At 39.3% G+C, this 24295-nt stretch overlaps 1 protein-coding gene across 4 annotated transcripts in view; it reads left to right on the forward strand.

The window, feature by feature from the left end:
• The window catches only part of abca12 (ATP-binding cassette, sub-family A (ABC1), member 12), a 74258-nt gene that overhangs the window by 29113 nt on the left and 20850 nt on the right, over nucleotides 1-24295 (forward strand). For 3 of the 4 annotated variants that reach the window (XM_041264842.1, XM_041264839.1, XM_041264841.1), the window contains exons 27-54: nucleotides 3224-3344; nucleotides 3693-4439; nucleotides 5385-5521; nucleotides 7270-7390; nucleotides 7711-8568; nucleotides 8722-8825; nucleotides 9046-9149; nucleotides 9773-9960; nucleotides 10383-10513; nucleotides 10967-11109; nucleotides 11754-11930; nucleotides 12287-12486; nucleotides 12685-12821; nucleotides 13191-13305; nucleotides 13587-14756; nucleotides 14996-15099; nucleotides 15558-15667; nucleotides 15790-16049; nucleotides 17480-17559; nucleotides 18972-19102; nucleotides 19617-19787; nucleotides 20704-20868; nucleotides 21205-21400; nucleotides 21759-21898; nucleotides 22437-22556; nucleotides 22945-23035; nucleotides 23299-23478; nucleotides 23700-24015. In XM_041264842.1, coding sequence (XP_041120776.1) covers nucleotides 3224-3344; nucleotides 3693-4439; nucleotides 5385-5521; nucleotides 7270-7390; nucleotides 7711-8568; nucleotides 8722-8825; nucleotides 9046-9149; nucleotides 9773-9960; nucleotides 10383-10513; nucleotides 10967-11109; nucleotides 11754-11930; nucleotides 12287-12486; nucleotides 12685-12821; nucleotides 13191-13305; nucleotides 13587-14756; nucleotides 14996-15099; nucleotides 15558-15667; nucleotides 15790-16049; nucleotides 17480-17559; nucleotides 18972-19102; nucleotides 19617-19787; nucleotides 20704-20868; nucleotides 21205-21400; nucleotides 21759-21898; nucleotides 22437-22556; nucleotides 22945-23035; nucleotides 23299-23478; nucleotides 23700-24015 — 6517 coding nt within the window. The remainder of the gene's footprint in view (nucleotides 1-3223; nucleotides 3345-3692; nucleotides 4440-5384; nucleotides 5522-7269; nucleotides 7391-7710; nucleotides 8569-8721; nucleotides 8826-9045; nucleotides 9150-9772; nucleotides 9961-10382; nucleotides 10514-10966; nucleotides 11110-11753; nucleotides 11931-12286; nucleotides 12487-12684; nucleotides 12822-13190; nucleotides 13306-13586; nucleotides 14757-14995; nucleotides 15100-15557; nucleotides 15668-15789; nucleotides 16050-17479; nucleotides 17560-18971; nucleotides 19103-19616; nucleotides 19788-20703; nucleotides 20869-21204; nucleotides 21401-21758; nucleotides 21899-22436; nucleotides 22557-22944; nucleotides 23036-23298; nucleotides 23479-23699; nucleotides 24016-24295) is intronic. The other variant, XM_041264840.1, reaches the window with a different exon arrangement.

A 24295-nucleotide genomic window follows, 5' to 3' on the forward strand; every position in this document is an offset into this window, starting at 1 on the left:
ATTTGACAAGTTAATTGATTATATACAGCTTCTCCTACCTGCTGAAAAACGCCCATATGTTGACATGGCTGTCCGTGTTTTTGAAATGCTTTGGGACACTGTGATTGTAGCCTCCAAACCAGGAGAGCGCAACGTCAAAGACGTTCCAAGCTTGCTTTTAGATGTAGCAAAGCTCCTTCTGAACAGCACGGCTCCCCTTGCAGAGCAGCTGCCTGAAGCTGTGGTCACTGACTTGTTTGCTGTGCTGCAAGGCTCCATGCAGCTGGCCCTCTCCTCCATTGAGTCAGGCTTCCCCAAGGACAGGAACCTCACCATGGAAGCCAACTGGACTGCAATCCTGCAGGAGAGGTCAGTATCTGAAACCCACTCGAGCTGCTCGCTAATGTGATATCATATACAAGTGCATAAGAACACTAGAAATGTGTCGAACTGGAACAGGCAATCTGGCCCATCGAGTTTAGTCCCTTGCTAGGACACTATTTTCCCAGTGTGATGAAATCTAATGCCTAGGACAGAATCTGATTTTTTTTGTTAATGTTCCAAGTGTTCCACAATTTCATAGGCCTACCTTTCCACTTTCTGCTCTTATCTCATGTTTACACATCTTCTGTTTGTGTTCCAGATTCTAAGTGTGGTTCTTAAGGTCTTTAACTATTTAGGATTTTTACTCAAGTTAAAGAGGTTGCAGCAAATGAAATAACCTAAAAAAAATCCATATTATAAAACTAGTAATAAACTTAGCTGCAGGTACGAGCATTTAAACAGGTTCCAAACGGCAAATAATCTGTTACAATTCTTTGACAAATGTTTGTATTGGAAGATGCAGATGACAATACGCAATAGTTTTTTTGTAGGATTTCTAAAGGTGAAATGTACCATAAGCACACACCTGAGGTAATTGTTAAAAAAAAAAAAAAAAAAAAAAAAAAATTAATAAAGAAAAAAAAAAAAAATTGAACACATTTCCATTAACATATACAGGGATGTATTTAGTGTGGGATTTATTCAAACATTGGTTTATAGTGTCTCTTATAAAAGTGTCCCATAGTAAAAGCTTAGCTAAGTGTAATAAAGCACAGTGAAAGCATAGGGAAGCAATGTAAATTCGGCGAAGCATGGCAAACCAGGGCAATTCTAGTAAGTACAATGGGAAAACAGCAAAAAAAAAAAAAAAAGAAGGCATAAAAATACCATGGTAAACTTTTATAAGGGATAGACCAGGGGTGTAATAGGTGGCATGAAGCGGCACCCAATGCTCCTAGTACTCTTCTTTTTTTTTTTATCTCATGGTTTAATTGTCTTCCACCTGCTAGGACACTGGAAGAAGTTGAGCAGCTGGGTTCTGAACTGCAGGCCAGCGTTCTGTGGCCCACAGTGAAACCATACTTTGACACAGCATACTGGATTATGGCTTACTCCAGTCAGCAGAACACCACCGCACCACCCAACTGTAAGTCAGCAATAACTGCTTGAACAATTATTAAAATTACATTGCGGGCAATATTTAGTATGAGTGTCATCCAGTCTAACTATTCTAGGAAAGCAGAAACACAAACCTGTTAATGTTACAAAATGTGTTTTACCTTTTAAAAAATAGGAGTTCATTAAAGACTGGAGTAAAAGCTTTAAAAAAAATAAAACAATAAATAAAAAAAAAATATATAATAATATATATATATATATATATGTTTTCCTGTGTTCCTCTCCATACCAAAATGTTGAATGAATGTTACGTCCTATAATTTATTTCCATGTCATACCTTACTTGCACATTTAATTTTGGTCTGTAAGAAGATTCAATTCCCTTCCAAATGCATCAAGTAAAGGCTTACAAAGAACTTGTGTCTTTTTCACTTACAGGGTAAAAAGATTGTAATTTTTATCAGGGGTGTCTGGTTCTTAAATAAAAAAAAAACAAAAACAAAATAGAGGTTGAACTATGTGAACGCTCCCAGTGTTTACCCCCAGGACTCATTTACATTTAACTTAACTACAACATGCAATAGAAAATACAGTGGAGAAAGGCCTGCAAAAAATCTGGTTTTGTAAAGCTTTATCATTGTAACGCTCTCAAAAGCTGATGGCTGCTGTTTCTAAAACGTGTTGCTTTTAAACAATAAGCAACATGTCTCAGTGCTGTGAATATTATATCATGCCACGTACGTCAATATGGTTTTGTGATGTACTGTAAAAACTTGTTGACTTTTCCTCACAAGAGTTTTTACAGGATTGCTTTTCATATTCATTTCATATCACTCTTTGTAATTCATCTTGCATCTGGAAAAAAAACCAAAACAAAACATAACTTTGGATCTTGCATAGTTTACAAGATAATTTGCCATGCAAATATGTGTGCAAGATGCAAAGATTACAGATTCCTCCCATGCCAAGCCAATCCCTTCATTAGGGTTCTGTGTATCAGTGAAGGGGCATCACATCATGACATGGATTCCTCCCCTGTTTATTACCCTGTTTTCTACGTTCTGTAACGTTCTCAATTGATGTTTCTGCTTACATCATTATTTTCGCTGAATTAATAATTAAAATCATTTTTTCAACCACCTAAAACACTTCACTTCACATGTTTTTATAAAATGATCCAATAAACCTGCTAGACTTGTCTTTGTATATATTTGATAGCATTACCCCAGACATTATAATTGGATATTATAAGTTATATCCCCATGGGACCCTATTAGCAACAACGACACCCGCTAAGAGTAGATCTCACACTCAGAATGTCAGTGACAACACATTGTAAATGTTTACACAACAACACGTTATATATAAACAGATTAAGTAAATCAATTAATTCATTAAATTTATAAAAAATAAATAAATAAATAAATAAATAAAGCAATCCAACAAGTGCTCTGGCTTTTCTGTTCCGTCCCGCATCATGGATCGTTACTGCTGTGTTAGCTCTTTGACAATGTGGGCAATAATCCTTGTACTTTCCTTGCACTAGAGCAGACCTTTTGAAAAGAGCTTTGAAACAGACTTTAAAGTTATAAGTGTAAAAAGATGCCATGATGTTAAGAATGAAAAGAAACATTACAAGCATGTTATTTAAACAGTTCTAGCAACACGTGGGGACGTGGAACGCTATATTTTTCTGAACCCGACTACTTACTCTACAGTCATATAGCTTTATTGAGAAACACAGATTTTGCTGCATGTTCTTGTTTTGATATTCACTATAGATCCCTCGTGTCTTTTTTAGGTACTTTCATCAATTCAACCATGTCCCTGGATTGCAGCTCTGTGTTCAGCTGGAAGCAGTTTGTCCTAATGACTGTGGCACTCTCTGAAGAAGTGGCCAAAGATCAGACATCACTGCTGAGGTAGCCAGATCATATCTATCAAGATCATTCCTTTGTGTGAGCTACGTGTCCAGCCTGTGGTCCCGTTCATTGGACCGAGGTGACACTGTAGCTTCTGGAGAGTAGTTCATAATCCAAGTACAGGCTGTGTAAACTGGGGAACCTTTAAAGATATTATACAAGAGAAAATCAAGTTGACCTGATCCGCGGTTGCTCCAAAGTCTCTTAATTTATTAGTCTAAGAAATGTAATTTCTATGTACTAATTATGTAATTGTTTTACTCAGTTTGTTTCGGGTGACTATTTGCTTAATGCAGCTTGTTTTTTTTTGTGGTTTTTTTTTGTGTTTTTTTTTTTTTTTAACTGTAGGATGCTTCGGGCAGGAGTATTATTTGCTCAGAACAGTTTCCGGAGTCATGTGGTTGAGCGGCTCTTAAGTACTTTGCCTCTAAACAGCACAGACCCATTCCTAAAAAAACAATTCAGACAAGACTATACACAACTGCTAGACCTTGCTTCAGCCTTGGTGGACCCTTTAACTCCGGTCAACATCTCCACTGCCTCAGTTTCTATTGAGGACATTGTGACCCTACTAGAAATCATGAGTAAAAACAATTCCAAATATTACATGGATCCACTGTTAAAGGATGTTGAAACAGCAGTGAAAGTGTTTAAATTATTACAAGAAGGGATAAAAGTCCTCTCCACATTGGAGTCAGAAGGGGCTGCCAATCAAACTCTGTTCAATCTGTCAAGCCAGATGATGACATTTGACAAGTTAATTGATTATATACAGCTTCTCCTACCTGCTGAAAAACGCCCATACGTTGACATGGCTGTCCGTGTTTTTGAAATGCTTTGGGACACTGTGATTGTAGCCTCCAAACCAGGAGAGCGCAACGCCGAAGACATTCCAAGCTTGCTTTTAGATGTAGCAAAGCTCCTTCTGAACAGCACGGCTCCCCTTGCAGAGCAGCTGCCTGAAGCTGTGGTCACTGACTTGTTTGCTGTGCTGCAAGGCTCCATGCAGCTGGCCCTCTCCTCCATTGAGTCAGGCTTCCCCAAGGACAGGAACCTCACCATGGAAGCCAACTGGACTGCAATCCTGCAGGAGAGGTCAGTATCTGAAACCCACTCGAGCTGCTCGCTAATGTGATATCATATACAAGTGCATAAGAACACTAGAAATGTGTCGAACTGGAACAGGCAATCTGGCCCATCGAGTTTAGTCCCTTGCTAGGACACTATTTTCCCAGTGTGATGAAATCTAATGCCTAGGACAGAATCTGATTTTTTTTGTTAATGTTCCAAGTGTTCCACAATTTCATAGGCCTACCTTTCCACTTTCTGCTCTTATCTCATGTTTACACATCTTCTGTTTGTGTTCCAGATTCTAAGTGTGGTTCTTAAGGTCTTTAACTATTTAGGATTTTTACTCAAGTTAAAGAGGTTGCAGCAAATGAAATAACCTAAAAAAAATCCATATTATAAAACTAGTAATAAACTTAGCTGCAGGTACGAGCATTTAAACAGGTTCCAAACGGCAAATAATCTGTTACAATTCTTTGACAAATGTTTGTATTGGAAGATGCAGATGACAATACGCAATAGTTTTTTTGTAGGATTTCTAAAGGTGAAATGTACCATAAGCACACACCTGAGGTAATTGTTAAAAAAAAAAAAAAAAAAAAAACTAAAGAAAGAAAATTGAACACATTTCCATTAACATATACAGGGATGTATTTAGTGTGGGATTTATTCAAACATTGGTTTATAGTGTCTCTTATAAAAGTGTCCCATAGTAAAAGCATAGCAGCAGTGTAATAAAGCACAGTGAAAGCATAGGGAAGCAATGTAATAGCGAAGCATGGCAAACCAGGGCAATTCTAGTAAGTACAATGGGAAAACAGCAAAAAAAAAAAAAAAGGCATAAAAATACCATGGTAAACTTTTATAAGGGATAGACCAGGGGTGTAATAGGTGGCATGAAGCGGCACCCAATGCTCCTAGTACTCTTCTTTTTTTTTTTATCTCATGGTTTAATTGTCTTCCACCTGCTAGGACACTGGAAGAAGTTGAGCAGCTGGGTTCTGAACTGCAGGCCAGCGTTCTGTGGCCCACAGTGAAACCATACTTTGACACAGCATACTGGATTATGGCTTACTCCAGTCAGCAGAACACCACCGCACCACCCAACTGTAAGTCAGCAATAACTGCTTGAACAATTATTAAAATTACATTGCGGGCAATATTTAGTATGAGTGTCATCCAGTCTAACTATTCTAGGAAAGCAGAAACACAAACCTGTTAATGTTACAAAATGTGTTTTACCTTTTAAAAAATAGGAGTTCATTAAAGACTGGAGTAAAAGCTTTAAAAAAAATAAAACAATAAATAAATAAAAAAAAAAAATATATATATGTTTTCCTGTGTTCCTCTCCATACCAAAATGTTGAATGAATGTTACGTCCTATAATTTATTTCCATGTCATACCTTACTTGCACATTTAATTTTGGTCAGTAAGAAGATTCAATTCCCTTCCAAATGCATCAAGTAAAGGCTTACAAAGAACTTGTGTCTTTTTCACTTACAGGGTAAAAAGATTGTAATTTTTATCAGGGGTGTCTGGTTCTTAAATAAAAAAAAAACAAAAACAAAATAGAGGTTGAACTATGTGAACGCTCCCAGTGTTTACCCCCAGGACTCATTTACATTTAACTTAACTACAACATGCAATAGAAAATACAGTGGAGAAAGGCCTGCAAAAAATCTGGTTTTGTAAAGCTTTATCATTGTAACGCTCTCAAAAGCTGATGGCTGCTGTTTCTAAAACGTGTTGCTTTTAAACAATAAGCAACATGTCTCAGTGCTGTGAATATTATATCATGCCACGTACGTCAATATGGTTTTGTGATGTACTGTAAAAACTTGTTGACTTTTCCTCACAAGAGTTTTTACAGGATTGCTTTTCATATTCATTTCATATCACTCTTTGTAATTCATCTTGCATCTGGAAAAAAAACCAAAACAAAACATAACTTTGGATCTTGCATAGTTTACAAGATAATTTGCCATGCAAATATGTGTGCAAGATGCAAAGATTACAGATTCCTCCCATGCCAAGCCAATCCCTTCATTAGTGTTCTGTGTATCAGTGAAGGGGCATCACATCATGACATGGATTCCTCCCCTGTTTATTACCCTGTTTTCTACGTTCTGTAACGTTCTCAATTGATGTTTCTGCTTACATCATTATTTTCGCTGAATTAATAATTAAAATCATTTTTTCAACCACCTAAAACACTTCACTTCACATGTTTTTATAAAATGATCCAATAAACCTGCTAGACTTGTCTTTGTATATATTTGATAGCATTACCCCAGACATTATAATTGGATATTATAAGTTATATCCCCATGGGACCCTATTAGCAACAACGACACCCGCTAAGAGTAGATCTCACACTCAGAATGTCAGTGACAACACATTGTAAATGTTTAAACAACAACACGTTATATATAAACAGATTAAGTAAATCAATTTAAAATAAAAATAAATAAATAAATAAATAAATAAAGCAATCCAACAAGTGCTCTGGCTTTTCTGTTCCGTCCCGCATCATGGATCGTTACTGCTGTGTTACCTCTTTGACAATGTGGGCAATAATCCTTACACTATCAGTGCACTAGAGCAGACATTTTGAAAAGAGCTTTGAAACAGACTTTAAAGTTATAAGTGTAAAAAGTTGTCAGGATGTTAACAATGAAAAGAAAAATTACAGGTATGTTATTTAAACAGTTGTAGCAACACGTGGGGACGTGGAACGCTATATTTTTCTGAACCCGACTACTTACTCTACAGTCATATAGCTTTATTGAGAAACACAGATTTTGCTGCATGTTCTTGTTTTGATATTCACTATAGATCCCTCGTGTCTTTTTTAGGTACTTTCATCAATTCAACCATGTCCCTGGATTGCAGCTCTGTGTTCAGCTGGAAGCAGTTTGTCCTAATGACTGTGGCACTCTCTGAAGAAGTGGCCAAAGATCAGACATCACTGCTGAGGTAGCCAGATCATATCTATCAAGATCATTCCTTTGTGTGAGCTACGTGTCCAGCCTGTGGTCCCGTTCATTGGACCGAGGTGACACTGTAGCTTCTGGAGAGTAGTTCATAATCCAAGTACAGGCTGTGTAAACTGGGGAACCTTTAAAGATATTATACAAGAGAAAATCAAGTTGACCTGATCCGCGGTTGCTCCAAAGTCTCTTAATTTATTATTCTAAGAAATGTAATTTCTATGTACTAATTATGTAATTGTTTTACTCGGTTTGTTTCGGGTGACTATTTGCTTAATTTTTTTGTGTTTTTTTTTTTTTTTGTAGGATGCTTCGGGCAGGAGTATTATTTGCTCAGAACAGTTTCCGGAGTCATGTGGTTGAGCGGCTCTTAAGTACTTTGCCTCTAAACAGCACAGACCCATTCCTAAAAAAACAATTCAGACAAGACTATACACAACTGCTAGACCTTGCTTCAGCCTTGGTGGACCCTTTAACTCCGGTCAACATCTCCACTGCCTCAGTTTCTATTGAGGACATTGTGACCCTACTAGAAATCATGAGTAAAAACAATTCCAAATATTACATGGATCCACTGTTAAAGGATGTTGAAACAGCAGTGAAAGTGTTTAAATTATTACAAGAAGGGATAAAAGTCCTCTCCACATTGGAGTCAGAAGGGGCTGCCAATCAAACTCTGTTCAATCTGTCAAGCCAGATGATGACATTTGACAAGTTAATTGATTATATACAGCTTCTCCTACCTGCTGAAAAACGCCCATATGTTGACATGGCTGTCCGTGTTTTTGAAATGCTTTGGGACACTGTGATTGTAGCCTCCAAACCAGGAGAGCGCAACGCCGAAGACATTCCAAGCTTGCTTTTAGATGTAGCAAAGCTCCTTCTGAACAGCACGGCTCCCCTTGCAGAGCAGCTGCCTGAAGCCGTGGTCACTGACTTGTTTGCTGTGCTGCAAGGCTCCATGCAGCTGGCCCTCTCCTCCAGTGAGTCAGGCTTCCCCAAGGACAGGAACCTCACCATGGAAGTGATTGGTAGACTCCAGAACCTTGTGAGAGCACTCGTCCCACAGCCTGCTGCTTCCATTCTAATACCCGTGTCAGAAGCGGTGAAAATATACTTTGAGACCATCTCCCAAGATGATGTCCCTGACACTTGGAGTCAGATGTACGTGAGAAGTATTTATTTATTAAATTGTACATTACCCCTAATAAATTCCATACAGTGTAGTTAAATATATGCGTTTACAAAATGTATCAACTTTGAAGACAGCTATGTGTATTATTACATTTAAAACATCAACATTTTATTTTTTTTCAGTATTGAGGAAGATTTGCATTACTTTTTGCCAAATGACAGTAACTGGAATGACTTCATCATCCTGCTTCAGAATATCTCAGCACTGCTGTCCCAACAAAGCCAAGGTACAGTAACCTGGGTACCTGAATACAGGATCTGTTCAGATACCAAGCTGAAATCCAAAAGATCACAGGAAATGTGTTGAAATGTCCCCCCGGTAAACAGTAGATTAAACAGTGTTGCAAACCTGTCGTGGAGGGGGCGGAGCGGTAGCGTGCAAGAACAGCATCATGTTTCCAGAATAGTTGTCGGGGAAATAAAGGGAGATTTTGCTTTAATTGACAGGGAATACCACGAGTCTGGGAATCGCTGGCTATCTCCTGGAGAGGATCCTTGGTAGTGAAGGAATATCAGGCAACACATCACTTATCGAGGTTCTCTTTGAGCAGGTATCGTGTGTCCCCTTTACTAACTATCTCATTTTAGTTTTATTCAGATTTTATGACAGAACCTAAAAAGTATTTCAACATAAAGTCTGGCTGTCCAGTGATTGCTATAACCAATTAAGTTCAAGCATCACTATGAACATAAGAACTATCTCATGATGGGTCTCAGCTGTCAAGTTGTGTATTAAAATGCAAAGGTTCCGGTTTATTGCATTGTAAAACAGTTAACATAGATATGGTAAATACACATGTCATTAAATAGAAACTCTGTTTCATCTACTGTCCTGCTACTTTACTGTGTAGCGACATTGAAATGCGGTTCTCTTAAAATGACATGTTACCTACATTTCCTAATCTATACTTTTGTCAGATACGGAATTTGACGTCAAAACATTTTGGTATTTTAAAGGAGGACTAGATGCACAAAACCCCAGGCATACAAAAATATGTTCCATAGCAAACGTGTAGCTGCCTAGAAACGCAACCAACTGGTGACGTCATTATACTATGCTGGAGCCCTAGATGTCTCATCCATTATACTATCCTGAGCTTTTAAGATCTCCTCTATTATACTGTACTGGAGCCCTCGAGAACTAATCAATTCATGCATTTTACTCTGTTTACAGGTGTTGGCAGGCTGGGGAGATGCCTCTCATGAGAGTCCCAGCCCCCAGCTCCACACTCTCGCTTCACTCTTTGCTGATGTGGAGCATGCTATGGGACTGCCTAACATTACAGAAGCTTGGGCTGAGAGAATTCTCCCGGCTCTCATCCAGCTAGCGAGTGGGACCGCAGAGAAAGATCTCTGGAAAATGTGAGACTAACCCTTTTTTTTGTTGTTGTTGTTGCTGTCTTTATGGGTATTTAGTAATTCACACAGATTACATTGTTTTGTTGCAAACCTTATATATTTGTGAATAAACTTTATTCTCCACCCAAACAAGCTTTATTCCCTTCATATAAATTATCATCCATAACTACAAAACAATAGGAGAATATATAGAAATACTAAAAAACCCTTTTTAAACATAAAACCGATTGTTTTGTTAGTTGAACATCATGGGTCATAAATAACCTGGGGAATTCCACGTTTCTTCACTTTTACTTTACTTCCCCCTTGCAAAGTAAAAAGCTTTTTTTTTTTTTCCCTGTTCCCGCAATTAACACAGTAACGTGTATTAAAAAGATTTATTTGAAAAATAAGTAATAATAATAACACATGTTGTCTATGTAAAGGACGTCAGGTATCCTGGAGGCAGTGTTATCTTCGTTAAAGGAGACTCCAGCCTGGGAACCAGTGCAGGACATTCTGACCCTAGAACAAGCCCTCTCCAGTGTGGTTGTCCAGTCTGTCAAAGTGGAAACAGGTAAGATAGACACTATTCTTTTTAAATGAATTTATAGACCTGTTAATCAGGCTTTGGAATTCCCCTACGTGATCTTACATACAGGACAATGAAACTATTAGGTAAGTCATGGTATAATTATCTTGAGTTTAAGAGATGTCAAAATAGACTAACTGATATTAAGCTGCCATGACGGCACCAAAGGCATATAACCTGTTTCTGGATGCGAGGTAGAAACGTGCCCCTGCGTTCCTTTGTTGCTCTTATCCCGGGGAATGTGGTAACACCGGTATTCTCTCACGCCTCACCTGTATAATTGCCAGTTTGTAGATGGGAGTGAGGTCAAAGCCATTGTATCATCACCATATCTTGCTAACTAGTTTCAATGCCATTCTGTCAATGTACTGTAACCCAGCTGTGTTGTGTTTGTTTTAATGAAGACACCCATACTAAACAAGTGGCTTCTCCCCTCAGATCTCAATCTGTATGTGAAAGTGTTGCTGGGTAATCTCACCACCAGCCTGAAACAAGTCATACAGGACAGTGGTGTCAATTGCACTGAATCCATTCGACCCATCCTACATGCAGTGTCCCAAACCGCCAACATCATTAGGGAGGTGAGGTTTGCATTACCAACAAATCTGTCAATTACTGTAGGCGTCCTCATTTAAGGGCCGTTTTTAGGGATATATTTTTCAGGACTGCTTAGAACAGTGTTTATAAGCATTCCGATATGTTAAACAGTGTTTCAAAATGAAAATACACTGGTAACCATCTGTAAAACAGTATCAAAAATTGTGCATTGGAATGCAAACCTGATTTAAGTCATCATTAACAGAGCATTTCTGACCCTACACCTTAAAAATAACGTTCTGTAACATTGAATGACTGAATTGAAGCCATGTTACTGTCAAGAGAATCAAGAGAAGTCTCCCTGCTGCTTACACCTGCAAACTCCATGCAAGTTCATTATAACAACATCTGTATTAATGCAGTTCTCATATTGCTAAAGAGATCTTACATTACAGATAGGATATAGTTACTTGTTTCCCAGTCTAGTTACATCATAGTACAGTAGTTGTTTGTCTCAATACAATGCCCTTGAAGAAAGGTGATTGGGTGGAGTAGTACTCAGTTGTTTAGTTTTATTTCCACCCATATTGTGCCATTATTTACGCTGCTTTTCAAGTCTCCTATTTACAGACTTTGCCTTTTGTGAATTGATACCTGTTTTTGATTGTACTAAATTTGTTTTTAACAGGATCTGCTGTCAGGAAGAACTGTAAGCTGTGGAGACATAAGTAGAACATGGACTGATATCATGCATGATGAACTTGCACTCAACCAGACCTTGGTGGAGGAGTTGTGCAACCAGACCTGCTTCCCGGATGACTTGAACTCTGAAGCAGGCATCCTTCGGCAGCTTATAAACACAACCGTGAGTCAGCAAGTACCCTAGGAGTCACCTTCACAGGGGTGCTAACACCTACAGAGATCAAGCACCTGTCGATTTACATTTCTGGTCATTATGTGATCAGTTATGGATACCCTGAACTGAAAGATTTTATTAGCTTAATGTGTGAAACTCTGTGTTCTTTTCAAATCAGTGCTCACTCAGAAACAGAATTTCAGTATTTTGGCTGTAGACATGTCATTGCCATTGTATTAACTTTTTGACCACACTTGTGCAGGTTACATAATATTCATGATTTAAAACTACTGTGAAATCACGGTGAAGCACAGGCGCAGATGGGACCAGCCACAGCATACTGGATCTAATTTTTTTGCTTGTAGGTCAGTAGTTTGGGAAAGGAGGACAGCATCGACGGGAACGAGTTAACGAAGGACCTGGAGACCCTTTACCAAGCAGCTCTGAGTTACTATGAGAGCCTGAGGCACTTCTATACAGAGATCTCAGCAGTCATAATCAACAGCAGCCCTTCAGGGGACTCCAGCATTCCTGCTCTCATCGATGACCTCGCTACTCAACACATGTGTGTTCTTTTGCAATATGTTTCGGTTGTTCATATTATTATTATTATTATTATTATTATTATTATTAACATGTACTGGACTCTAGTGTCCTTCTATGATTGTTTCTAATTTATAGAAAACAGAAAACACTTTAATTATATAGATGTATGCATTTACTCCACATTAATTCACATTTTGTTTTGTTTGTTGCCCCCTAGGGTTTTGGGTGTCTCAGCTGCTCTCAACCCCTTTTTGCAGCAGGCCAGCGTGCTACCAGGGCTGAAGCAGCACATTGAAGCAGCTTACTGGATAATGAATTACGCAATGCAAAACAACTACAATGGGCAAGGCAACTGTACGTCACTTCAGGACTTGTACTTTCAAATCTTCCCAAGGATATGTTGTGTATAATAGTATAATAAGAGTAGTCAGGGGTAGTGCAAGTCAATAGATGCCTTTCTTCTCAGGGTCTCTGGTCTGCTTCTGTCCCAGGTTTGTAGCTATGAATAGACTTTTCAGTCAGATGATAATGTATTTCTGGTGGTCCAGCTCCCAGTATACAGCTGTATTCTGTACATTTCCAGATTATAGGTGTAATATTATTTTGGATTATTATGAACTGCTTCAGTATTAAATATTATAGACACATTCATGTATAGGTTTATATATGTCGATTGCACCTTTTTACATTTGTTCTAAATATTTATTTATTTATTTTTGCCAGGTGACAACTCGTCCATGAGCTGGAGCTGTAAGGGCACAGATGAACTTGAGTTGCATTCAGAGAAGATGGTTGGATTTCTCTTAGCCGTCACCAAGGACCCAGTCCTCGCTGGCAGGTATGGGTCCAAGATTTTGCATATTTAGACTAATTGGAATGGGCGGAATGATGCTTTGTGGAACAATTTGGGCCAGTGTGGTGTAGAATATTTATACTACTCCTTACAAAACCCCTTCATAGATTGCCATTACCAGATCAAACAGAGATCTTGGGATTGTTCTCTCTTAGACTGCTGTACAGCAAATATAACTAGCAATTAACTTCTATGCAACTTCTTGCATTCTTTTTTAGACCAGTTATAATTAAATATTAACCAAATCCTCTTAACATTCTTGTCAGATTGCTGCAAGGAACCTGGGAATGTGTTTCTCACAACAGCACCCTTTTCAGTGCATACAACGCCACTGCTGTTGCGGTGATGCACCTTCTCAAGGATGACATTGAACTTTTCCTGAATGTTTCGCTCAATCTCATTATGGATGCAGAAGCAGATCCTTCACAGCTATGGAAAGAAGCTCTCAGCTGCCTCTTGAAAGACTTCCTTAAGAACGTTAACAGCAGCTCCCTTCACCAAATCTGGAATGGAGACATCTTAAAAGTTATTGCTCAAGGTCTGAAGAATGCAATAAGGGTGCTGATCAAGATTAAGATACTAGAAGATGGGTCTCTGGTGTATAAGATTCTGGAGCAACAGCTGGCAAATTCCAGCCTCTCTCAACTGAGCATGGGCGATCAGATGCAGCTTGCTGATAAGTTAATAAACAACTTGGCATCTTCCCTATCTGCCGAGCAAAGATCTTATATCAATGCAACTCTTCTCAGAATATTAGAAACACTTCCAGCTCTGTCTAATGGTACTAACATCACAGGTAATATCTTCAGTCTCACCAGGGCAGCTTCAGACTTCCTGCTGGAGATATCTAATGCCACCAGTTTCCCTATTTCCGATATAACTTCAGCCGGAAACATTGTGGGTGATTTGCTCCAGATCTCAGAACTGGTAACCAATGCACTTTTGGCAAGACTTACTTCTAATCAGCTGATGGGCATAGCTGAGACATTTAAAGCAATAGAGCAGCTGGTGACAACCTTAACACCCATGTTGACTTCAGAGCAAAGCCACTACCTGAATGCTACAGTTGAAGTCATAAAGACCCTGGTAATCCCCCTGTACAACAATGCTGATGCATTGGACAGCAGTGTTGCCATATCTGAATCCCTTCTGAAGCTTTTGGGGATCATCCCCGATCCCACAATGCAGTCAGTGAACAGCAGTGCTTTTAAGAATCTTGGAGCTTCCATCAGAAGAGTGACAGAAGTCTACTTCTCCAATGCAACCGATTTAGTAAAAGCAGCAGGCGTTACTGTCACTGTGGCAAGTGAGCTGCAGAATGTGCTCAAAATGGTTCCCCCAAGTTATGAGGTGAACAAAACTCTGGAGGTGATCAAGATCATCAAAGACAACGTGGGCAGTTTGCTGGGAATAAATTCAACAAACTGGGCTGATGCGTAAGTATATTCCACCTTCTACCTTCACTTTTGTCGTGGCTGTTCCATTCAACAAAGTATGCTAACTGATGTGTTTGGAGTTTTTAGGTAGGCATCAGTACTCATCAGGTGCCCATTGGCACTGTAATTAGAGCTTAGTTCCGTTCTGATTTATGCAGAGGCAATTAGTATTAATTGTTTATGGAGTTTATGCCAAACTCTGAATGAACTTTAAAGAGATGCATCATTTGATTTTGCAGGGTTCTCCAGTTGCTGGCTAACACTGCAGAGCTGGTGCCACCAGAGCTTCCCTATGCACAGCAGTTCAAGAACATGATAATAAACCTAGCTACAGAGGCCCAAGGTACAAGATACGAGCTGTCTGTCTGTCTGTCTGTCTGTCATCAACCATTCTAAGACTGCATACAAACTGCATAGGTGTTAACTTAGTAAAACAGTACACTGTGTCTCAATGCTCCACCAATAAGATGGTTTGTCAACCCACTCATTTTAATTTAGAATTGTATTTATTCAGCAGATTTTATTTGCCTGTAATTGGATCATGTATTTGTTATTTATAAATGCTAACTTATGGAACCTCCAAGGTTTGTGATGGGGGTTAGATTTGGGGTGTGATTGCAGCTTTTGAAAGTAGAATTGCCAAATATGAGCGAATTATACTACAGGAACATAAAATAAGAGCGATAGAATGATAAAAATACAGCTTGCTATTCAAGAAAACTGGGGTTATTTTTATTTTGGCTCAGAATAGCAATGCAGTGTACAAGTTTCACTTCATCATTTTGCCTTTTTGTCCCTCAGCAGAAGAATTCCTTGTGCTGTCAGAGTTAAGCCAGATTCTGCAAACGATGTTCACTACAAATTGGGTGGCAGACAACATTACAACGGCACTTGAAAACCTGAAAATCAAGGTAGGAATGATGTGGATGGGTGGATGTTGCATGCCACCACCCCCTATCTACATGGAGTTCTGTAGCCTTTTACATTAAATCAATGCATCATGTAACAATGGGATCTTATGTTTTCCTTGCAGAAGGCTCAGATGAATACTGTGACTGGCATTGTGTGCAAGTTGGAGAAGTTGAGCTCTGTGCAGGCTCTGTATGATCTGGTGCCCATGAATTCGGGGATAATGTGCCAGACTGTTTCTCCAGCCATCCAGGCTGTTTTCTCGCTCTCCTACAGCACTCTGAACTGGAAGAGAAACCTCACCTTCAGCCCGAACACTCTGCTGGACAATCTGTACAACTTGGCAGTTGGAGACCCCAGCAACTACAAACTGAACGCAAACTGGTATGAGTTTACAGGAATTGGTAATGCAAACTGGTATGGGTTTATGGGAATTGGTAATGCAAACTGGTATGGGTTTATGGGAATTGGTAATGCAAACTGGTATGGGTTTACAGGAATTGGTAATGCAAACTGGTATGGGTTTATGGGAATTGGTAATGCAAACTGGTATGGGTTTACGGGAATTGGTAATGCAAACTGGTATGGGTTTATGGGAATTGGTAATGCAAACTGGTATGGGTTTATGGGAATTGGTAATGCAAACTGGTATGGGTTTATGGGAATTGGTAATGCAAACTGGTATGAGTTTACAGGAATTGGTAATGCAAACTGGTATGGGTTTACGGGAATTGGTAATGCAAACTGGTATGGGTTTACAGGAATTGGTAATGCAAACTGGTATGGGTTTACAGGAATTGGTAATGCAAACTGGTATGGGTTTACAGGAATTGGGCAAACTGGTATTGGTAATGCAAACTGGTATGGGTTTATGGGAATTGGTAATGCAAACTGGTATGGGTTTATGGGAATTGGTAATGCAAACTGGTATGGGTTTATGGGAATTGGTAATGCAAACTGGTATGAGTTTACAGGAATTGGTAATGCAAACTGGTATGGGTTTATGGGAATTGGTAATGCAAACTGGTATGGGTTTATGGGAATTGGTAATGCAAACTGGTATGGGTTTACAGGAATTGGTAATGCAAACTGGTATGGGTTTATGGGAATTGGTAATGCAAACTGGTATGAGTTTACAGGAATTGGTAATGCAAACTGGTATGGGTTTATGGGAATTGGTAATGCAAACTGGTATGGGTTTATGGGAATTGGTAATGCAAACTGGTATGGGTTTATGGGAATTGGTAATGCAAACTGGTATGGGTTTATGGGAATTGGTAATGCAAACTGGTATGGGTTTACAGGAATTTCTTTCCTTCTGTCCCCTCTTTCTAGTTTTATACTGTGGTGATTAAAGTAGCCAACCAATTACTCTTTTAAGGGCTGACTAGTACTCACAGACTTAACTTGAAACTAAATTAATTATGAAACTAAATTAGTTAAGTCAATCTACACCTTAAGCCCCATGGTTTCAGCACAGGTGTTCCAACAGCTTTGTGCAGCTGGCTTCTTCATTTGTGAATTGGGCTAATTTGCCAGTTACGATCTGCTGCAACAAGAGGGAGAGAAGTAGAGTACAATGCATTTGTTAACCCTCTTTTTGCCAGATCAAAAGTTAAACAACATGTATACACATATTTCCAACAGTGTTGTACGTACAAACCTATGTATAGGCTGCTTTGTCTATCCAGACTCTTTTTACACAGGATATGGACTTTTAAACAACCCCTGGGTCCTGTTTTAGTACTGTTGGGTCTATACACCCCTTCACATGCCCTTTCTTGAAATCAGTTCTAACTGTGCATTTGTTTCAGGTCGTCTGTACTTGTGGGCAGCACATTAAATTTCAACACCAGTGCTTTCAGCTTCCTGAACATTACTAACACTACTGCAGGTAACAGAGTTCAGTATTTTTTTTTTTAAATAAGTTTAGATTCAAAGTTTTCAAAATTCTTTAGTGAACCCTTTTTGAATGATATGATCCTGTTCACAATGCTTCAACCCATGCATCATTAATGAAGTCAGTTTGTGAGTATTAAAGTATAATATTCAAGAAAAGGTTTTAATCTAGACTAATGTTGGCTTTTTATTGGATATTAAACTTGTATTTATTAATTGGAACAACGACACAAAGCCCTTTTTATATTGATTTCTAGTCTGTTTGTCCTGTTGTAACAGACTTCATGTATATATCTGTGTGTGGCAAAGTGGTGAATACGTGCAGATGAGTGCAGTGCAGAGCGGATTAATCACACAGACGAATGACTTACAGGTGCAAGGGTGTTTATTAATGATTATAATGTCCAGAGCCTTGTGGCAAAACCTGCAAATAATAACAATGATGGAATTGGTACAGCGGTGTGTGTTTGTAATCCCACGGGTTTCACCCGCAACCAAAAAGTCCCGTACTTTCTCACCAACACAAAACACAAACACAGTTCCGACGGTGCGTGATTTTAGTGCTAATGGTGCAGAGACAGTACCTGTAGTGGAAAAGGTGACTTGTAATATCTGGGTTTACGCTGGCCTGCGGCTGCAGCTCCGGATCGTGTTTAGTACTCTTTAGTGAGAAAACAAACAACACGAGACACACAGTGTTAGTACACAGACTGACAACACTCACGGCTTTTGGTCTCAATAGTACGTGCTCCTTCTAGGTCGTTTCATATAACCATATGCAAAGGAACACATCACCTAAGCTACGCCCCCATATTTATACCCTCGCCCATGACCCCTTGGTTAACGAGTGCATCTGCTCCTCCAATCCTCAGATGCCACGCCGTCTACCGTCCGGGTCAGTGAGCTTGTGTGCAGTAACTCTGCCCCCTTCCTAAATGGCAGACTTCCACCTACCCTACGGAATAAATTATCTTGCCATTTGCTTAATGTTACTTTGTTCCTTCTTTCTAGTGCCCTCACAGGTCGGAAAGGAGATCTAACACAAAGTGTCATTCGATCTCTGTCACACTGTGTTATTCATGGTGGAAATCTCAGCTCAAGGTTTTATGGCAAGGGTGGCCAAAGGTGGCCCAAGGTGGCCCATCCACTCCTGGTCTGTTCCAACCCTGTTCTAAATTGTTTAAATTAACCAATTTAGCCTCTAGCCAGCCCCTGAAGATTTAATTTTACCTACTAATTTGCAGAGGAATGGTCCTCCAGGACACCATTATCTTCTCTTCTTTCCAGTCCACTGTTAATTTACAGTAGCTACGAGCAGACTTTAAATCCCCTTGCATTTTGGAATAATTCACGCATGGAATGATTCAGATATAACTCTGTCTCATTTTACATTTGCCTTTTTTCTAGCTCCTGCAAAAGTGTCTGACCTGATTCTTAACCCAGCAGCCTTCATGTCAGAGATTCACAAACAAACAGGAATGCCAATGGATGCCATAGATGCTCTGATGCAGACAGTTATTCCTGACAACTCTTTAAAGGTGAAATACATACCTAGACAGACCTGCATTGTGTTTTTGTATGAGCTTGCAAGCATTTGGAAGAAAATATTTATTTAATATTCAGTGTCCATAGGTCCATTCCATAAATACAGATTTATATAAATATATATATATATATTATATATAATATATATATATATAATATAGATATATATAAATATATTATATAAACACACAATTTATCAAAATAGTTGTGATTAAACACATAAATAAAATTAGAGATTTTACTCAAAAATGTTGAGTGGTATTAAAGGTTGAAATGTTCTAGCATGTTTGATCTTAAAGTTTAAACATAATCTAGTATCTTAAAGCAGGACTTTACATCCAGTTCTACAGTGACCTATTTACTTGTAAAGCGTCACTGCCGTGGGGTTGCGCAGACCAACTTTTTATCACTGAACTGGACCATAAGGATGACTGCCACCTTTAAACACATGTAAGGGTGTCAAACTGCAGACAGCGCACTGAGAAGTGCTTCTTGTTTCCCCTGCAGCTGCTTGCTTGGTTGATGGGTCTGTGGCACTGCGACTCCCCAGGGAAACTCAACCTGACCCAGTCAGAGGAGCTGGTGCATCGGGCATTCTGCAAGCTGGATCCCTTGCAGTGGTACAACTTTGTGGTTATAGTCCTTGAGCACCTGGATTTACTTGACTTTGTTTACAAGGTTTTTATATTTTGTTTATATACCGTGAGCTCATGAGTCTTTGTTTTTATATATATACAGTGTGTGTGTGTGTGTGTGTGTTTCATTGTGTGTGTGTGTGTGTGTGTGTGTTTTATTGTTGTTTCAGGCAATGATATTTAACAACAAAAAACAGGATATTCAGTGATAGCTGTTTACGGTAATATGAAACACCAAGCTTTTTTGTTTTTACTATACAATCTGTCATTATTTTAATATTGCCCTTTTATTTATAAAATTAGATCAAAGAATGATTCTCCTTCCTTGTTCAATAGGAAACTTTAGGACCGTTAATGAAAGATATAATGTGACTTGTAATGCAGAGAGGTATTGTATTACAGAGGCGGGGTGGTGCTGAAGCTTCCATTATAAACATGAAATAATACTATTAGCGATGGGAATATTCCAGCACTTTTATAATGAAGTATACTTGATTTACTGCACAGTAACTGAGTTTACAAAAGTGAAATTACGAGTGCCGTAAGTATCCCAGGGGTCTGAAATGTCAAAATATGACAGGTAAGTATTGAGTAAGATTTGCTTGATTAATAGCCTATGCAGTGGTCACTACCTGCAGATAACTGACCTTGTATTTCATTAATTATGATCACCTGTAATGCTGGAGTGTTTGATATTACTGCCATTGTAAACTGGAAACATGGCTTATTGTGAGTATGTGTGTCTGTGTGTGTATTTTAAATATACGTTTAGGTTATATTTTGATCTGGAACGGTAAATCTAGTTGCAATTTCTGTTGGTGTTTTACAGCAGATTTCAAGATCCTAAAGTCTCGTTATCTTCAACCTGTGGGATGAAGCTGAGGCAATCAGTGTGTTTTATATTGTTATGTAGGGCACTGTACCTTATCTAAAGACTGCTCCTGTTCTCCCTCACTCAGATCATACTGACCTCGGACATGCAGAACATCATTGAAGCGATGCTGCAGCTCTTCCAGTTTACAATGGAAATGTTTCAGAAGCTGACCCCAGCCATCAAGATGTTGGTCGGCTACCTGCAACAGATCCAGAGGCTCAACCTGATCGCGAACTCGGAATTCAAAGAAGTGAGTGTCTGCTACGGGGCTGGCTTTAATGCTTTTGTTTGTTTGTACAATATAGTCACATAACAGTAACAAAGTCATAAAAATGAACAATCAATTAGTGATAAAGTAGAGAGTATTAAAATGTAATAATCATGGATTCCTTTTTTTATTCAAACATCAACTGTGATAAAGTTTAAATAGTAAAGGTAATTCAGAGTTATGATCAGAGAATGGCCTGTTTCATGCACTGCAGTTCTAATTGAATTGATTCTGCGTGTCGCATGTAAACCTGACCCTGCTTGTAGGATCTGTTGGAGTCGAACCTCGTTACTACCGTTTGTTTGTTTTTTTTCCCAGTTGGTTGCTGGGAATAGGGCCACAATGTCGAGCAAGGCCACATTCAACACGCTCGCCGGCGCCGTGTGTTACAGGGGATTCTTCTCCCTCTTCACAGTCTCGCAGGTCCCCAATTTCATGGACTCTAACCCCTCCACCCAGGGAGGCCTTAATGTGGACGAGATCATGAAGAAATTTAACATCCCCAGTAACGCAAGTGAGTCTCATTGGGTTTGTTCGAGGTTACATTTTGAAGAAACAGAGCCAATTACACATAATTATAGCAGTACAAAACAAGCCAGAAACTGCTCTAGCAATTGCAACTGCTCCTTCCTGAAACTGAGTTTTGTTTCTTGACGGTTTTATACCTTTTCAAATGTGTTATTCATCGTAGAAAAAGTTGCATTTGTCATTGTGCTTCTGTAAGAATTAGATCCATGCAGTGCACATGATGATTTAGATGGCCTCCCTAAAGTTTTTACTAAAATCCATTAAGGTATAGTTAAGTTGCCTGTGCAGTAGGCTGGTATATCTTGAGTTTCCGATATTAACACAACGTTCCTGCTTGCTTGCAGCACCCTTCTGCCTTGCATTGTACCTGGACATGGTGAACACCACTGGTGGAGCTGTGGCCTGGGCATTCATCAAGCCCATGCTGCTGGGCAAGATCCTGTACACCCCAGACACGCCCGAGACCAGGGCCATCATGGAGAAGGTACCCTCGGGGGAACACATGAACCCCACAGAATCTTTAACAGTGTGTAGTGTTCCGAGACCAGGGCCATCATGGAGAAGGTACCCTCGGGGGAACACATGAACCCCACAGAATCTTTAACAGTGTGTAGTGTTCAGAGACCAGGGCCATCATGGAGAAGGTACCCTCGGGGGAACACATGAACCCCACAAAACCTTTTTAACAGTGTGTAGTGTTCCAAAAATGAATGGCTAAACTAACCTCTTTGGTGTTCATTGTAGTCACTAAAATCTCTTTTGCATTGTACAAGGAATATATTTATTACGATATTTATAGTTTAGAAAGGATCATAAGGTTTATTATTAATGCCATAGTTGCATGTTTTTATTATACTGCTGTTTTGCGATATAGCCTGTTAATATTAATGATGGTCTACAATGTGTAACACATTTATAGATTTAGTATTAATTGTTCAAAATTGATCCTAAATTAAAAACATTTATTTTCAAGATTTATTATATAATTTTTATGGTTGCTATATTCTTTCTATTTTTTTCAGTCTAATGACACATTGCAGCAGCTGGACAAACTTAATATGTACTCCCAGGACTGGATAGATGCCTCCAAATTAATCTTTGATTCTGCCCAGCAACTTGGAAAGACTGTTCCAGTACTTATGGTATAAAACTATCAATTCTGCAGTTCTTGTTTGCAGGGCAAGCGGGAGATTATACACCATCATTCTATGTTCTATCCCTGTTCTGTGCTAGCATTCTATCAAGAGCAGTGCTGTTTAAAAATAAGGTCTCACAATATTTTGCTAATGCTATTATTGTGTACAGGGAGTGTCCTCATATGACTGTACATTTGAAAAAAAACATGCCTGACCCAGGGTCCTTTAATCCACATGAACATTTTGGGGCCTAGAATGCATTTAAGGGGAAGCATCAAGCAAGCTAGGTCCTAGCACCTTGCATGATTTACATTTAAACTCATAAGGAATGCTATTAATGAGTGACCAACTCAATATTCCCTTCTCTTGTTTTCCTCTTATCTTTTCCCTGCAGCGCTCCCTACAAATCCCTTTTGTGCAGAATTTCGTTAAGTTACAAACAAACATCAACGTGACCGACATCTTAAACTCGCTCCAAATGTACTGTGAGTATTCTGAAATGAGTATTTAAGTTGAACTCTTAAAGATCTTTCTTTCTTTCTTTCTTTAAATAGTAATATAAGTCGGTCTCACCTGCTAAAACTACCTTAGAGAAGTGTGAACTGTACTGTCAACATTTCTGTTTCCATGCATAGCATATAGTCAATCATTGTTTCAAATTAAGCACAAGAGTTGCCAACTTCTTGGTTAGGCCACATTATACTGATACCTTGAAGGTTCGACCTTGATTTCCTCTTCACTTGTACAGCAAACTTGACTAAAATGTTGGAAGAGAACCAGAACGTGATGGACCAGCTGACGGTCCTCTCCCAGCTGATGCTCAACCTGTCCTCCTGTGTGAATTTCAATCGCAATCAGCCGGTCAGCAGCATAGCGGAGATGAACGCCATGGCCAAAGAGCTTCTCAAGACCAATGAGCTGTACGCTAGTAAGTGCTGAACACATTGAGAATTATTCACATTGCCTCTCCCCAGCCACAAAGATATATTGTAGTCAAGTCACTCATACACATGTCATGCTGTATGCAGGATAGTTTTCAATACATGTAGATAAGTGTTCGTCTTTTTGGGTACAAGCTTACTTAGCAAAAAATGTTTTATCCATAACTTCAATGTGTCGTCTTCCTGATCTATCTGCCTAAAATTTCAGGTATCATTTTTAAAATGCCTCCGAAAAGCAGTCGTCGAAAGAGGTCAGCTGGTGCTGGCATCTCCCTGCCCGCTGAGATGAGCTACACCATACGCATGGTTGTGCAGAATGCCATGAGGACTGACAGAATAAGAGACCCTTCCTGGACACCCGGACCCTACATCTCATCCAACAAAAACCAGCGATACAACCGTGGCTTTATCAACCTGCAGGAGAGCATCGACAGGGCCATCATTGACATCCAAGCAGGCAGGAAGGTTGAGGAGCCAGCCGTCCAGCTACAGGCCTTCCCCTACCCCTGCTACTTCAAAGACAAGTAAGACCTAGTGATACAAAGTTATTCCTCATACCTCGCTGGGAATGCAAACCCAGGGATATAGCAGAGGTTATATCTCATACCTCGCTGGGAATGCAAACCCAGGGATATAGCAGAGGTTATATCTCATACCTCGCTGGGAATGCAAACCCAGGGATATAGCAGAGGTTATATCTCATTCCTCGCTGGGAATGCAAACCCAGGGATATAGCAGAGGTTATATCTCATACCTCGCTGGGAATGCAAACCCAGGGATATAGCAGAGGTTATATCTCATACC

This window comes from Polyodon spathula, chromosome 11 (genome assembly GCF_017654505.1).
Source record: "Polyodon spathula isolate WHYD16114869_AA chromosome 11, ASM1765450v1, whole genome shotgun sequence".
Classification (NCBI taxonomy): domain Eukaryota; kingdom Metazoa; phylum Chordata; class Actinopteri; order Acipenseriformes; family Polyodontidae; genus Polyodon; species Polyodon spathula.